We start from the raw sequence: 16,588 nt of genomic DNA, 5'->3' as shown, positions 1-16,588 counted from the left end.
GCCTGGTGGAGGGAAGCCTCATTAGGCCTGATCTAATTCGGAGCCCTGTAAGATTGGGGTGGATGAGAGAAGGAGAAGGAGTGCCCTACTGTGCACCAGGAATATCATACCTGTATGCTCGCTCCTGGACCATCTCCACACTCCCCAGATAGTGTGAATGGAAAGTGACTCAGAGGTAGGTGACATGCCCAAGGTCACACAGCCAGCAAGAGGCTTCCTGGGATGTGCACCTATGTGTCTGGCTCTAGTATCCAGTTCTTTCCAGGACCCCAACCTGCCTCGGCAAATCAGGCTGCGCAGAACCTCAGAGTTCTTCAGGCCCCCCTAGCATCCTCTGTGGCAGGTCTGTCCAGCAGTTGCTTGCACACCACAGTGATGGGGAGCTCACAGCCGGTTTGGCTCTTTATGTCTGTGGACCTCCTCTCTCTCCCACCACCCCCTGACTCCACAGTGGGTCAGAAGAGAAGGCAGGGAGTGAGGCAGCCAGATTTCAGCCTCTCTCCACACCCAACCCTCATCCATCTCCCTCTGCAATCTGGGAGGGTGTGGGCAAGTCCATACAATGCCAGGCACTGACTGCCCTTTGTTAGACTTGTCTAACAAGTTGTGTATGGTTCATCTTATAATTCCAATGATTTATAGGCATATTAGTGACCAGGCAGCTGCCCTCAGTCCCAGCCAGATGGAATGGGGTGATGCAGCTGGGAGCCTCTGCTGATATTTACTTTCTCCCACCATCAATTATTAAGGAGCTCTCCTTCATTTTTGTACATAATTACATGCACTATTATGGTTCAAATTCCCCTGCTCTTGATCCCTTTGGAGAGAGCGCAGCCTGCCTAACAGGGCTGTGCTGGCCTGGGGACCTAGCTGGCTAGAGAACACAGCAAGCAGACACTCTACCTGAGAGGGAGAGGGTGGCAGCCTCAGCCCCACCCCTCCTCAGCTGAGCTGAAATCACTCAGGCCAGTTGCCTTTCCCCACCATTCTGGGTCAGGCCTTTGCACCTGCTGTTTTCTCTGCTCAGAGCACCATGCCCCACTGTACAGCTGGTTGACTCCTGCTCACCCTTTGGATTTCAGCTCAGCCATTGTCACCTTTCCTACCTCCTGGTTATCTATCATGACTCCCCAGTGCCTGCCCTGTGTGTGCATGACTCCCAACACTTTCCTCACCTCAGCCTGGATCATGTTGCATTGAACCTTCCTACTAGACCAGGCCTATCTGGGGCACAGAGAAAGCTGTAGTGTTTGTTGAGTGAATTAATGGAAAGATGTAGATGGAGGGATGCCTCCACCTGCTTCACCACTAGTGAGCCCACTGAAGCCCTGGTCCCACCCCCTCTTCCAGGAAACCTTTCCTGACTACTGCAGCCACACACATCTCCCTTTCCTCCCAACTCCACCAGACCTTCTTGCTCTGGGCTGGGGCCCCCAGAGTGCAGCAAGGCCTGAGCCCTCCATCTATGCCCCCAGCATAAAACAGAGAGCAGGGTAGGATGGAGGGAGAGACTATCTCAGCTCTGCTGTGTGACCTGGGGAAGTAGCTTACCTTCCCTGATCCTATTTTCCTCATTCGTTATATGGGGATAATAACAGTTCCTACTTTACTGGGTTGTGGTTGAGGCTTATGTGAGATAAATGATAAAAGCACCAAATACAGGGTCCATTATGTTGTGGGTGCTCAAGCAATATTCCTTAACCTTAACCATTGTCTGTCTGTGAACTGAATCGAGGTAAAATTGAACTGAATTGTGTTGAATTGAATCATCTTCTAATTCACACCTTCTCTTGTCTATACCTTTTTGTTTTTAGTCTCCCCTACTATGTAGCTTGCTCCAGGCTTGGCTCATGGGGGCCTCTGAAAATATTTCAGATTGATTTACACAGACTTTCCAAGATTCTCATTCTATACCTACGAAGGGAGAAGGGGGCAAGTCTCTCCTGTTCTACAGAAGAATAGACCAAGGCCAGGGAGATAATATGGCCTCTCCTAGTTAGTGGCAAATTGAGGAATCAAGCCCTGGCCTCCCACTGGACTTGAAAGCCCAGGAATATCTCCCTGGAGACCCTGAGCCTCCATTTCTTCCTCTGTAAGAAGATATAATAATTGAATGGACCCCATGTGGTTGCTGAAAGAATTAAATGAGTGAGAACTACTGTGCCTGCTCATGGTGAACACTTCAGAGTGTAGGGTTTGGGATAGGTCCAACTCTACTACCTCTGTTTCTTCTCTCCCCAGAGGCAACACTGGTGTTGATCATTCCCATGCATGTTTTTATATTTTTCCTATATATGTAGGTGGCCATACACAGTCTAGGGTTTGTTTTTAAACCTTATGTAAATGGTACTATCTTATACATGTCTTGGGTGTTTTCATCAACATTGTGTTTGTGGGGTAACCCACACTGATGCAGGTAACCCCAGCGTATCTGTTTTCAGTGTCACATAATACTCCACTGTGTGATTGTGACACATTCTGTTCATGCCTTTTCCCAACAATGGCACCCCAGTGAGTGTTCCTGTACTTGTTTCCATAGGCGTATCTCTCCAGGTTATATACCCAGGAGGGAGTTGTTGGGTCACAGTTGTGTATCTTTTCAACTCTACTGGATAAGCATCTAGTTGCTCTGTCATTTCTCACCCAGGCTGGCAGCAGGTACTTTGCATTGTCTCAATGCCCAGTCCTATTGGGAGAAAGGAATTTTTATGCTCATTTTACAGATGGAGCAGGTATTAGTTATCAATTTCTTTGTAACAAATCACCCCAAAACTCAGTGGCTTAAAACAACAAATATTTATTATCTTAGAGTTTCTGTGGGTCAGGTGAGGCTTAGCTGGGTGTGTCTGGCTCAAGGCCTCTCACAAAGGTGCAGTCAAGGTGTCAGCCAGAGTATCAGTCATCTCAGGGCTGGACTTGGGGAAGGTCTGCATCCAAGCCTGCACGTGTGGCTATTGGCAGGTCTCGGTTCCTTGTGAGGTGTTAGTTAGAGACATCAGTTTCTTTCCATGTAGGCTTCTCAACAGAGCAGCTATTCACATGGCAATTGGCCTCTGTCATAGAGAACAAGCATGTAACGGAATGAGGGCACCAAAGATGGAAGCCGCAGTCTTTTTGTAACCTCATATCAGAAGTGGTATTACTTCTGCCATAAATAAGCCAATTAGTCCAGGCCACACTTGAGGGTAGGAGATTGCACATGTAGTGGGGAGGGCAGGATACCAGAAGGCAGGGACTATCTGGGGTCATCTTAGGGGCTGCCTCTTACAGGGCTCAGAGAGGTGAAGTGACTTGCCTAGGGTCACAAGGTTAGATATAGAGCCAGGACTGGAACTCAAGACTGCTTGGCCCTGAGGCTGGAGACCTTCTGAGCTGCCACACCGCTTTTGACTTAAATTAATGATAGGTTCTAACTTCAGTTAATAAACAAGTTTCCTGCACAACAGAACTCACAACAAGCACTTAATAAATGGATTTGCTAATCATGCTGCCTGTTTGCACACATTAGCGCAAGCACCCCCTGACATGAGCCATGTGGATAGCTGAGCCCACACCTTTGGGAGAAGATTTTCTGCCAAGCCTGGAGCCCAGATTCCCAAAGACCAGGGAGTGGTCCCTTCACACAAACTGCCTTTTGTGTTTGCTTTTTTGTTTTGCCCTCAATTTAATTATTTCAGTGGTGTGTGTGTGTGTGTGTGTGTGCGCGCGCGTGTGTGTGTGTGTGTAATGGAGTGTACACTTCCCTGTGTTCTAAGAAGAGCTAACTGCAAAGTCAGGAACGTCAGGTATTTCCCAGATGGGCTTCTGGATGGAAGGGCTAACAAGCCCCCTTCCTGCCTGGACCCAGACAAATTTCCTGCTTCTCAGCTACTATGAATGCAGCAACCAGGTGCACAGCTCAGTAGGGGTGTGTGAATAGGTTGAGCAGGGGCCAGCCCTGGAACCTTGTCTCTCTACAGTGCTTCTGCCTTGGGGCCTCCCAGAGCCTTTTGACTCCCCTGGTTCTTAGTGTGATTCCAAGTAGTGGAGGCTGCTGCCTATGTTGCTTCTAGATAAGTAGATGTTGCTGATACTGGGATATTTCCAGTGGAGGTGTGGGTGACCAAGACCCTGAGATGAGGGGACGTGAGAGTTGAGGATTTAAGAGTACTCCTGGCCCCCACATCCTGGCCCCTTCCACAGAGAAACCCATTGGTCTGTTCTGAATAATGGATTTCAGTCGACTTTAATTTGTACACATCACACCCTCTGGAATCAGGACTCTGGGCTGTCTGTGGAAACTGGAGGCAACACAAGATTAGTCCCTGCCTTCCTGGTGTTCCTGATCCTCAAAGGATGAAGAACTCGGTCAAGGCCTTTCCTAGTGGGAATGCTGCCAGGACCTTTATTTATTTATTTATTTTTAATTTTTTATTGATTAAGTTATTACATATGTGTCCTTATCCCCACATTACCCCCATCCCCCCCACTCATGCCCTCACCTGTCCCCCCCCCCCCCCCCCCGTTGTCTGTGTCCATTGGTTAGGCCTATATGCTTGCATACAAGCCCCTTGGTTGATCTCTCCCCCTTACTCCCACCCTCTGAGGTTTGACGGTCTGATCGATGCTTCTCTGTCTCTGGATCTGTTTTTGTTCATCAGTTTATGTTGTTCATTATATTCCATAAAAGAGTGAGATCATGTGATATTTATCTTTCTCTGACTGGCTTATTTCACTTAGCATAATGCTTTCCAGTTCCATCCATGCTGTTGCAAATGGTAAGAACTCCTTCTTTTTTACTGCAGTGTAGTATTCCATTGTATAGATGTACCACAGTTTTTTAATCCACTCATCTACTGATGGGCACTTAGGCTGTTTTGAAATCTTAGCTATGGTGAATTGTGCTGCTATGAACATAGGGGTGCATATATCCTTTCTAATTGGTGTTTCTAGTTTCTTGGGATATATTCCTAGAAGTGGGATAAGGAGGGCCTACAGGCTCAGAGGCAGACAGCAAGCATAACAGTAAGTATAATAACCACGAAAATACCTGCATTTATCAAGAACCTACTATGTGCCAGGCCCAGCATCAAGTACTGGATATATATTAAGTAATGAGATCCTAACACTAACCCTGTGAAATGGGTTTTACCAATATTCCCATCTTACTGAGGAGGAAACCAAGACTCGGAGAGGTGTCCAAGGACACAAAGGCCAGCTCAGAGCAGGAGACTGTGGTGCTTAGAACAGGCTTCTGGAAAAAGGGGGCTGTCCTTTTGTCCTTGGGCACCTCTCTAAAATGGCTGGAGCATTGGAGTCTGCTGAGACCTCTTATTAGCAAGAAAAACAAAGACCAGGAGTCCAGGAATGACCCAGGAATGACTGGGTGAGAGTCCAGTTCCTAGGAGGCTGAAGCCACAGATGTCATTCAGGGTCATTCAAGGAGCCCCTGTGGGAGGCCTCATCCCACTCTCCCCAGTGTCTAGACAGGGCCACAGAGACCTGTGCTTAGAGACCCCCAAGCCAACACCTCACTGCATAGCTGGGGGAACTTTCCCCAGGATGGGCAATGACCCTCTCCTGGTCACACAGCAAATCAATAAGAGGTCAGAATCAAATTTACAGCATAAAGTGGGACATGGGCACTTCCAGCTGGATGCTGGCTCCAACCCACTCCCCCATTCTTGTTCCATCCCCCTCCCATGCTGTTTGCCCAGCCCCCACCCACCTTCTGGACTCCTGGTCTTTGTTTTTCTTGCTAATTAGAGGTCTCAGCAGTGACTCCACTTGCCCCAGCCATTTTAGAGCTGTCATTAATTTCAAGTGCCTTCAGAAATAATCATTAGTATAAAACCCCACAAGCTGCTGGGATGCAAGAGGCAGGACCAGCACAGAGCAGGCATACAGACAGGCCTGTGTGCCACCCATTCCTTCCTGTGCTCTTGGGGGACCCATCCTCATCTTACATCCTCAGCTCCCCCAGAGTCGGGGAGAAGAGGGCTTGGGCTCTGACATCAGAGGCAAAACCCAGCTGGCCGTCTTGCACACAGAGTGAACTTGAGCAACTCAACAGTCCCCTGGGAGCCTCAGTTTTTTTCATCTGTACAATGGGGATAGAAGTACCAGTCTTGAAGTGAGAAGTACATAAAGTATAGTTCAGAGCCTGGCTTACTATAGGGGAGGAATAAATGTTAGAGGGCCCTGTCCCCTCTCCAGAGTTTCCTGGCAAACCCATTCCAGCTTCTCTGCTCTGCTGTGAGGGCTCAGACTGCAGCAGGCTGGCTCTTTCTCACAGCTATCAGCTCTTGATTGACTGGGAGTTGTTGAGTTTTCACTCCAATGCCAGGATCTGCTCTGTGCCCATCCATATAACATGTTGTCTTGGGCCTACCATTGGGAGCTTCTAGTCTGAGGACAGAGAGGGATGAGACTGGAGCCTTGTCTCTGAGGCCATTTCAGTCCAGGGAGAGAAGACAGGAATAGAACAGTCTTAGTTTTGGTCTCAAAGCACAGGTGGAGACAGGGAGAGGGCATGCCAAACAGGTGGGCCAGTGAGGACAAAGGCTGGGAGGTGTGGGTGAACCTTCAATGGTAGCTCCTGAGTATTTTTCCCTGGTTGTGTCAGTGAAGACCCAGACTGGGCCACTCCCATATGTCCCCATGGCCCTAGGACCCCTGACAGGTTGGGGGCTGCTCTCCAGACTGTTCTGCAGCTCATGTAGAGGCTCTGACTGGGTGAGAGCCCAGTAACAGGCCTCCCTTTTATGGGGTCTCTGATGACAAGGTCAGGAACCTGCACTCTCACCAAGCCCAGGCTGGATCCTCAAAAAGGCCTTTTCTTCAAGTTCTTCCCCCTAAAGCCTTCCCCTTCCCATTATTTCCACTGGTGAAATAAGACCGGGGATACTGGTACAGGTCATTTCTTTTGAAGAAACAGGGAAGGGAAATGGCTTGGATACTGTTAGCAATGTAGAACTAAGGCTGCAGGGCAATTCCTCCCAGACACAGCTCTGCTGTCACCCCTGAAAGGGTCATTTTGGGCCCCAGAGAACCCTACCCCGGATGCCAACTTCCTCGGGCAGCATCTGGGGGCTAGCTGGGGGACATTAGACGCTCCCACTTCTCTGACGAGATAATGAGGCAGGGAGCAGGTGAGTCAGGGGTGGAGACAGGCCAAGGCTGTGCTGTTCCAGAGTCCAACGCCACACCAGGAATAGCCCCCGCCGTCGCCTTCCCTCCCTGCTCCCAGCCCCTGCAGGTCTGCTCTCGCTCACGTCTAGTGGGGCCTTCATGCTGGAGCATGAGCGTGTCTATTCTTGCTGGGCTGGTGGGAGGAGGCGGTGCGGGAGTTGGGAGCACACGGGTAACTCACAAATAGCCTGGACGGGGGAGCCAAGAGCCTGTGTTGGGGTTCAGGCAGCAGAGTTGAGGGGCCAGGGAGCCGCCTTCGCTGGGCTCTTGAAGGGAGGAGGACTCCTGTACCGGTTCTCTTCCCCTCCCACATATAAGTTCCCTCAGCCAAGCCTGCCGCCTACTGGTTTTCTCAGCCCGGAAGGCGATTCAAATTCTCTTTCCAGGCGTATTACCAGCTGTGTGACCACAGGCAAGTCAGTAATCTCTCTGAGCTTGGGATTCCTTGACTCTGTCACAGGGGAACAGCATCTCCTCCCAGGATTGTTGGAGGGTGAATGCAGAGGGCACAGCAGCACAGCATCGGCTTCTGCTAGGAGGGGGGCTCCAGCCAAACCTAGGATGAGGATGGACACAGACATGGAAGACAGGTGATGGTTCTCCAGGCAAGACTATCCCTAGCTGTGGTGTGGCAGTGAGACTGAGAGGTATGCAGAATCTGTTTAGCTGGAACAAAAGGTCTGTGCAACACTTTTGGGCTGCGTGTGTGAGGCTGAACAGTGGAGAAGCAAGATTGTGCTGGGGATGGGGGCGAGACTGGTGGCCTCACTGTGCCAGCCAGGTTATCTGCAACGAATGTCAGGCATGCTCCATGGGAGGGAGTGGGTAGAGGCACTGGGAACAGGATCTCGGGGTCTGTCTGAAGCCTGAGAGGCCTTGGGCCAGTCTCCTCCACCCAGCCTCAGCTTCTCTGCCTGTCATAACCCCTACTCCTGTGGGCCCAAGGTGTCAGGAGCACTAGTGTGATAAAGGAATGCACTCCCAACTGTGGAGAAGGGGCGAGCATCAGCATTAGTAGTTATCCTAATCAAACTAGCTTAGTGTTAAAGTGCTGGCTTTAAGGAGATGAAAGGGAATGTACAGTGGAAGGAGGTGAGGTCCCAAGGGTCTTAGCCCACTAAGCATGCTCTATTTACCAGGACACCCCTGCCAGCCAATTATCTGTATCTGCTGGTCAAGGAGGATCTGGATGTCTGAGGAGAGGTTCCATTCCTTGGTCCCATCCGAGTATGTGGCCCCAGCCCAGGACTTCCTGGATCTTTGCAAGGGTACGAGAAGGGGGCCCACCAAGCCCAGATGGAAGCTCTATGCTGCCCTCTCCTAATCGCTGGGTGCAGTATCTGTGGCCAGAGTCTTACATAGTGGCCTGCTGCCCTCTGCTGGACAGGAAACCAGGCTGGGCGGGAATGGGCTGCAAAGGGGAGGAGGGAGCAAGATCTGGTTTGGGTTAAAGCCACTAAGCCAGCGCGCCTTCCTCGCAGTCCCCTGGGGCTTCCCCCTGACCCCCTAGGACACCAGCCTGTGGGCCTTCCAGCGACTCGCAGACATTTCCGAGAAGAGGGGGGAAGGCGCAGGACAGAGATTCTGGACCAAACCACCCTGACCGGGTGGGGAGCTTTGCCCCTTGACGTACGTGTGTCCGTTCACACGGCAGTGTGCAGTGACTCTACATGTCACTCAGGTTCACATGCACACGTTCACGGCCACACAAGAGGGTGAGCGCACACAAGAGGGAGGGTCACGTTGGCCAGTGATTGGCCCTGAGCCCGGACTCGGAGGGGCGCGCCATGTGCAAGGCTGGACAGCCGGGCGCCGGCTCCCATGAGAAGCGGGCGCGCCCCTGGCCAGTTTCGCCGTTCTATGGGTGCAGAGCAGCGCTGGGGCGCTGCTCGCTCCCGCCCCCTTCGCGAAAAGGAGACGAGGCCCCCACCTCACCTCCCCCTTCCTTGGTGGTGCGGCCGCGCCTTCTCCTCCCCCGCCTGGCTCCTGCCGCTCACAGGCTGCCTCCCTCTCTTGGACCCCCTCCCTCCCAAGCTCGCTCCTCGCGTTCCCTCCCCACGCCGCGGCAGAGAGCGGCCCCGGGCCCGGGCGGAGCCTGCGCGGGAGTGGGTGCGGGAGCAGGCAGGCGGCGGCGGGTCCCGGCCCGGAGCGTGCGGAGTCCCCACCCGCGCCGCTTCGGTGCCTCTCCTAAGGGGGGCTCCGAGCAGCATGCGCGGCCGCTGCCCGAGGGCCTCAGCCCTGGCCCCAGCCCCGCTGCGGAGCGCTCGCGGCCTCCATCCCGGCCCCAGCGGCAGAGGTAGCGGCGTCGCCAGGCCGGCTCTGGACGCAGAACCAGGTTCGTGGAGCCCGTATAGCACGTCCTGAGCGCGCCTGCCTCTCTGTCCGCCGGATCCACGGCCTCCTGCCTCCCCACTCCAGGGCCCAGCCCCGTCTCCGGTTTCGGCTGGGCTCCTGCCGGGGGTCGGGCGGACAGTCGGAGGGCCAGCTCTGCGAAGGCACAGGACAGACCTGCTGAGGTGACGGCGGAGGAGGAAGAGGAGGAGGAGGGGGAGGAGGAGGAGGAGGAGGAGAAGAAGGAGAAGAAGACTGAGGAGAGAGCTGGGCAGGGGCTGTGGCTTGGCCGGGGAGACATGCAATTGGTGACAGAGCCGAGCACACAGAAGGCGGACCAGAGATGCAGGTGAGCTCGGGCAGCCCCGTGCCAAGCGCCCTTGGAGGCCGCCGTGCCGCGCCCCCCCCCCCCCCCCACCTGGAGCTGCGCGGCACCACAGTGCGACCCAGACCCCCCCCCCCCTTGGGGGTCACAGATCTGACCCTCTTCAAGCCTAAGAAATGAAGATTCTTCCTTCCCCTTTCCTCCACTCTAACAAATTCCAGTTGGCTAGCTGGGACCCGGAGCTGTGGAGGAACCCCCATCAGAGTCCCAGTCCTGCTGGTCCTCCACCCCTCCCATTTTGAGCACTGTTCACCCTGAAGGGTACATCCCGGCTCAGAGGGCTGGGTGGCTGCTGCCTTTCTCCTTAGACCACAGATGCCCCCATGCACATGAGCCAGCACCAGTGCATGCAGGTCAGGGGCCAGTTTTCTCCACAAGCTTCAGCCTGGGGGGCAGCTCCCTTCCCTTACAGGAAGCAACCCCAGTGGTGTGGAGAAAAGGGGAAATGGCGGGTACGGGGAGTGGAGGAGAGGGAGTTGGGTCTGTGGAGAATCCAGGAACCCATTAGGGGCCTCCCCTTTGTCTGTATTCAGCCCTAGCTTCTCACCTCCTCCTGCCCCACTTTTTATTCTGAGGCAGGGTGGGTGGGAGGTGGACACCAGCTGAGAAGAAGGAGATAAGAATGGAGCCTCTGACTTTGTTGCTCCCCCACCCCTCAGGTGGCTAAGGGACCCTAGGAGATGTGTCCGTCCAGGTGGCTCCTACTGTGAGGAGTGGAGGGGCCAGGCCCAATGGGCAGTCCCTCCCAGTTCTTGCCTTGGGCCCCTCAGCCCAGCCCCATCCAGCCAGCAGCATTTCCTCTTTGTTCTCAGAGCTCCTGGAGTGGGGGTGGGGAAGAAGGGATATGTTAGAGGATGGGAACAGCTCTGCCCTGGTGGGGTGGGAGGGTAGGAGGCCCTGAAGTGGGGAACAAGCCCCTTCCCTGCCAGACCAGCCTCCCTCAGTTCTCCTCTGCTTGGCTTAGATTGCCATAGGGCATGCAACCTAGACTGCCCCTGGGCTCTGGGCTCAGCCCTACTGGTCATTATGCTAACAGCTCAGCACCAGTGCCTTCCTTGCCCAGGGAGCAACGAACCTGGGGCTTCCCCTCATCCAGTGAGTCGTGCTGATGAGGGAAGAAAGGGTTAGCTGTCCCAGACTCTTTGTTCTTGTGTGGGCTAGGTGGCTCTCAAGAGACCTCATACCTCTGGGAAGATGCCAGCACCTGGTCTGCTGGGACAGCTTGCTTGGACTTCCTCCTTTCTCCCCATGGCCTGAGGCAGGAGAAAGAAAATGAGGTGACAGAAGGGATAGGCCAAAAACTCCTTGGAATCCAGATGGGGATTTCAGGCAGTACCCAGCTGCCCCTCCTGTTGTTTTGGCCCATTTTCCCACCCGCTGCCTATTTAAGTGTGAGGTGGGCTTGGTCAAGGCTGCAGTGCTCCCAGAGTCTGGAGTTAGAGTGGGTCCTGAATCCAAGGGGCCCAGGTATCATGAATGGCTTGTGGGCTGAGGGCCCCTATGTGACTGCAGGGAGGTTAGGGAGACCACTCTTACCCTCTGTAATAGTCCTTTTTGATCCATGCTCAGCTCCTCTATCCCCTGCCTCTGAATATTCATTTTTCCTATATTAGATACTGTTTTCTAAAACCCAGTATTCTAGAGGGACACACGCACATATGAGTGTTCACCATAAAGTCAGACAGAATCCCTGGTACCAGCGATGGTGCTGTACTCCAGGCACCTACCCAAGCAAATGGCTGGAAGATGACAATTGGAGCTGTTGGGAAGTGAAGCCGTAGGTGATTTGTGCAGGGGCCCCATGGAGGCATGAGGCAGTGTCAGATGGAAGGTGAGTAAGTGGATTGTGTGGGGCTAGGGAAGGGCCTGGAAGGGGAGGCAGGAGGAGGTGGTGGTTTCAGAGTCAGAGCTAGTTTGCTGGCCAGGGTCTCTTGGTCTGTCTTCCCTGCATGTGGCACGTCTATGGAAGGATAATGGCCTTCCAGCCCAGGGTTCCCCCCTTCCCGATGGCTCTGCTCTGTTACCACCAGTAAGTCCCTCTACATATTCCCCCATCACCTGGCTTGATCCAGCATCCCTACCCAGAGGCCCTCTCCTCTCCTTTCTTTCTCCTGGCCTCTCCTCTAGGAAGCCTCCCTGACTGCTCCAAGTCACTGATCCTCCTCCAGGCACCCACAGCATACTAGTTGGATCCCATTGGATTGCACATAGTATCATACCAGCCTATTCATTCATGCATTTATTCTATACATCCTGGCTGAGCTGCCTGCTTGGCTCCAGGCTAGGCCCTCCCATGGCTCCCATGGACAGCCTTGAGCATCCTGGGCAATCCTGTGCCCAACCCCTGAGCTTCCCTGCCTGGTCCCCAAGACACTGGGAGGCACAAGGGAGCAGCTGTTGGCTGGGGGCAAGGACTACCTGGAGAGGACACAGTGTCCTTGGCCTGCACTGATGGACAGAGCTGGGTAACATCAAGGATGCCCCAGGCAGGGGTTGAGGTTGAGGAGAACCAAGGCAGGGTGCTCTCAAACAGATACTCATAGAAGGATGGATTTGTTCCTGGGGGCTGAGACAGTCAGGGGTCTCCAAGAAGAGAGACTGAGTGGGTCCTGAGGTAGTAGCAGACGTTGAAGAGACACACAGAAAGCAGGGTATTCCAGAATCGGGACAGTTCTTTGGAGAACATGTGTGAGGGAGGGCAAGTTCATTTCCAAATGCATTCAAACCATTCTTGATGCCGACCTTTGTTTCTATGTTGAATAAATGAGTGAATGAATGTCCTCGGGTGCTATGGGCCTGGTAGAGTTGTGCTGACAACAGTCTCCTCATGTGTGTTCAGTTCCTTCCAGGTCACTTTATAGTGAAGTTGTTGAGGGTGGACCCTGGAGCCAGATGCCCAAGTTTAAATCTCAGCTCCATACTGCCTGGCTCTGTGACTTTGGGCAAGTTACTTCATCTCTCTGGGCTTCAGTTTCCTTATCGATAAAATGAGGATAACAGCAGTGCTTACCTCTAGGGTCATCATGAGGATTAAGTATGTTAATATATGTGAGGCATTTAGAGCAATACCTGGTACACAGTAAGCTCTCATAGTTCCTATCAGTGGGGTGCTCTCAGTCTTACTGTTGCAAGTGCTACAGAGATTTGATTTTATAGCTAGAAAACAAAGGCACAGAGGTGGAATGCCTTGCTTCAAGTCTCTGCTAACAAGCATGGGGCCCAGGCTAGAATGCCTTCCTCCTGGCCCTTGCTCTGGGGCTCTGTTCACTGTTTTGGGTGTGGCCTGCTAATTAACTAACCAATGTATTTAGTATTAATAATAATAATACAATGAACACTGTGACCCTACTCTCCACCCTGAATGCTAGCATTTAATATGTCTTCCTATGTGCTTCTTCCCACCTTATCTATTGGCCTCTTTCTCTAGGCAACTACTACCCTAAATTATCTATTTAGCATTTCCTTGCCTTTTAAAATCATATATTTTGATACATAGAAATTGTTCAGTTTTAGTTATTTTTGAACTTTGTAAAAAGAACATGAAACCATACACAGTCCCTTGGAATTTGCTTTTTTATTCAACATCATATTTGTAAGCTTCATCTCTATTGTTGCAAATAATAGTAGATGCTGTTCATTCATTTCCACTGATGCACAATGGTCTGTCATTTGGACACAACACAGTGTATTTTCTGTTCTTCTGTTAGTAGGTTGTTTTCCTTTTTGCTCTTACAAACAGTGCCGCTGTGAACCCACTTGTCCTGTCTCCTGAAGCACAGAGCTGGGAGTGGAATTATGAGCTAGAGGCATGTTTGCAGGTACCTTTACTAGAAAACATGCCCAAGTGATTGAATCCTTTATGTGTCCCCAGCAGGAGGTGATGTCCTGTTGCTCTGCACCCTACCAGCACTCCTATGCTCAGGTGTCTCCATCGTTACTATAAATTGGTAAACATTATGGTCTTGATTTGCATTTCTGGAATTCAAGGTTTCTGGTGTATGGGTTGAGATGGGCAGCAGCCAGTGTGTAACACATGCTCACTAAGTGATCATCCCCTTTGCACCTCAGTTTCCCCAGTTGTAGGGATGCTGTCTGTACAATCCCTGCTTTGAAAGATGGGCAAGAACAGTCAGGGAGGACTCCCTGACGAAGAGGAAATGGAAAAGGGGCAAGGAGAGCCTGAGTCCCTGTGAATTTAGAGTCAAAGGAACCCCAGTGATTCTGTGTTCACCCCAGGATGGGCAGGGGTGGTCCTAGCTTAAGAGATAGAGGAAGCCTGCGCTTCATTATTTCAATAATGCCCAGGACCCTGAAAATCTGGTCTCTACACCCTGGCACGATGTGGGGCTTCACATTAATGAGTACTCAATAAGAGTTTGGTGACTTGGGAAACAAACAGAATAGAACGAATGTATATTTCTTCTTCCTTCATTCCCACCTCCTTAGGGAGTCCTCCCTGATTGTTCTTACCATTGAGTGACTGAGGGGTGGTTGAGCAAGCTGGCTCCTGGGCATTTTCAAGGCCCTCCATGAGGCCTTCAAGCCCTCTGCCTACTCACAGGGGCTGAGAAGCCCAGTGCTGGCAAGGTAATTTGGAGTGCCTCCCTCTGCCAGCCTGGTGCCTTTCCCTGCCTGGACAGGGGCCCCTGGATCTGATTGGAGAGGAGCAACGGGGCTGGTAGAATAATTATGCCTATTTCATGTGAAACCCAAATTGATTGCCACCAAGGTAACATTACCAGGGCATTGTTCTTCATCTCCAACCACTTATTACATGTTATTAGTGTGTGTGTTTTTGTTTTTTCCCATTTCAGGGAGTTAATCTCTCTGCCATCTCCTCTGCTTCCCTCTGCAGAGAACCTGCTGGCAACTACAGGAAAGAGTGGGGCCTGGCAAGCAGCCTTCCCCTGCCTGACCCAGCACAGGGCTGCAGGTACACTTGAGGGGCTGGCCATCTCAAATCCCTTTACTTTGATGCAAGATGAGGGTATCTCAGAGCTAAGAAGGGCTGGATCCCAGCAGAACAGTCTTTCTTCAGTGTCTCTGATCCTTGGACCGCTCATGACAGGCTGCTCACTCACTATTTACCAAGACATCTTGAGCCATCTGATCTGCCATTTGATTCCTCACACCAAGCTTAACGGGCCTCCTCTGTGCCTCTGCTCATGGGTCTTGGCTCTGCCCTTTTGGCCTGCACTGGACTCTTTGCATCCTCTTGGGGCACTCCTTAGCGATCTGCAGATGTGCCAATGCCCTCCCCGCAATCTGGGTTTCTCAGGAACAGGTAGCTGGGTGATGGCATTAATTTACCTGAGTAGAACACAGCACCCATATGTGTACTGAGCTCAGTATATCAGGTTGGAAAAATGGGCTTAGGCAAGGTGTTGGCCAAGATTCAGTTGAACAGAGAGGGCTTTGAACAGGCAGGGCCAGAAGAAGGGCATGAGTTTTTCTTTATAGTTAGCCTGTCTGTGTTATAAATAACTCACTGGATCTTGGTTTGTGATCTATTGGGGGGTTGTTTTTTAAATCTTTTCCCCTTTTTGAGGCAGAAATAACTCAATTCTCCACCTGTTCCTGAGCAAGACCCACCATGTTACCCTGGCATGACATTGGGGAGAAAAGGTGGCTATAGTCAGAAGGTGGAGGTTTTTCCAAGGCCCCAGCCCTGAGATGCTGTGGGACATTGGACAGATCCCTGGTGCTTGTGGTCCTCCATTTCCTCATCTGTATGATGATGGTCTTCATTTCCTCACCTGTGTATGAGTTATCATGCCTCTGAGTCAGAAAAGCCCAGTGACCTTGGGCAGGTGAGCTAACAGCTCAGAGCCTCAGATTTCTTATCAGTAAAATGGGGTTAGTGGTACCTTCCTCACAGGGTATGTGGTGAGGGTTGGTGGGGTCACTGTACAAAGCACTAAGTATGTATGTTCGATATAAATGCCTCTTCCCTCCCCTCTCCGTGAACTCTCTGCCCCCAGCCTGTGAGGGCAGTGTGAAGTCTGCCACTCCCTCTTCTGAATGAGGATTTTAGGGCCCAAAATATAAGGCTACTTGCTAATGATCATGCAGCTCAGCAGGCCCTTGAACCTGAATCTGGAAGAGGCAGTATGCAAGAGTGGTCAGGACAACCTTGGGTCTAACTGCCTCGGGCCTAATCCCAGCTCTGCCAATTATCACTGTGATTTGGGGCAAGTTGTATTACCTGTGCCTCAGTTTTCTAATCTGTAAAATGGCGATAGTATACCAACCTAATAGGATTAAACATGTTCATGTTTGAGTTCATATCATGCTATCTGTGTGACCTTAAGCAAGTTACAGAACTATTTTGTGCTTCTGATTTTTTCCATCTGCAAAGTGGGGATAATAACAGGACCTACCTCGATGGGTTGTGCTGGATTAAGTGAATTTTTATATGTAAAGTACTTAGAATGATGTCTGGCACACCAGGGCTTTCTAATCATCATCTTTACTATATTTATTAGGTGTCTGGCCTTCAAATCTCACACTAATTCCACCACTCCCTTCAGCTACCCCCTTTCCTGAGCTCCCCCTACTTTGTGCTGGGTCTCTGAGGCTATGACCTCCCCTCTCTCCCAAGTTCAAGGCCTGTGGCCCTTCCAGGTGGACTTGGCAGTTCCAGGACTCCAAAGCCTGAGCTGTTTCCAGGTGAAGGAACCCTGAAGGCCGGGCTAGCTTGGA

The 16,588-nt window shown here is 51.8% G+C and overlaps 1 protein-coding gene across 7 annotated transcripts in view; it reads left to right on the top strand.

Annotated features, from left to right (window-relative positions):
• Positions 1-16,588, top strand: part of LINGO1 (leucine rich repeat and Ig domain containing 1) — a 275,201-nt gene that overhangs the window by 247,571 nt on the left and 11,042 nt on the right. Inside the window, exon 1 of one of the 7 annotated variants that reach the window (XM_070429899.1) lies at positions 7,559-7,760. The exons of 2 other annotated variants lie outside the window; for them this stretch is intronic. Coding sequence is in view for 1 of the 5 variants with exons in the window: in XM_070429879.1 (XP_070285980.1) it covers positions 9,845-9,850 (6 nt within the window). In the remaining 4 variants the exon portion in view is untranslated. Of the gene's footprint in view, positions 1-7,558; positions 7,818-9,488; positions 9,506-9,748; positions 9,851-14,799; positions 14,820-16,588 lie in introns of those variants that run through there. 4 more of the 7 variants (XM_070429889.1, XM_070429907.1, XM_070429879.1 and 1 more) reach the window with 4 other exon arrangements.

The sequence above is a fragment of the Myotis yumanensis genome, unplaced genomic scaffold (assembly GCF_028538775.1).
Source record: "Myotis yumanensis isolate MYYU_CA2020_CCGP unplaced genomic scaffold, mMyoYum1.0.hap1 SCAF_1, whole genome shotgun sequence".
Classification (NCBI taxonomy): domain Eukaryota; kingdom Metazoa; phylum Chordata; class Mammalia; order Chiroptera; family Vespertilionidae; genus Myotis; species Myotis yumanensis.
This window is presented reverse-complemented; position numbering and strand designations above follow the sequence as displayed.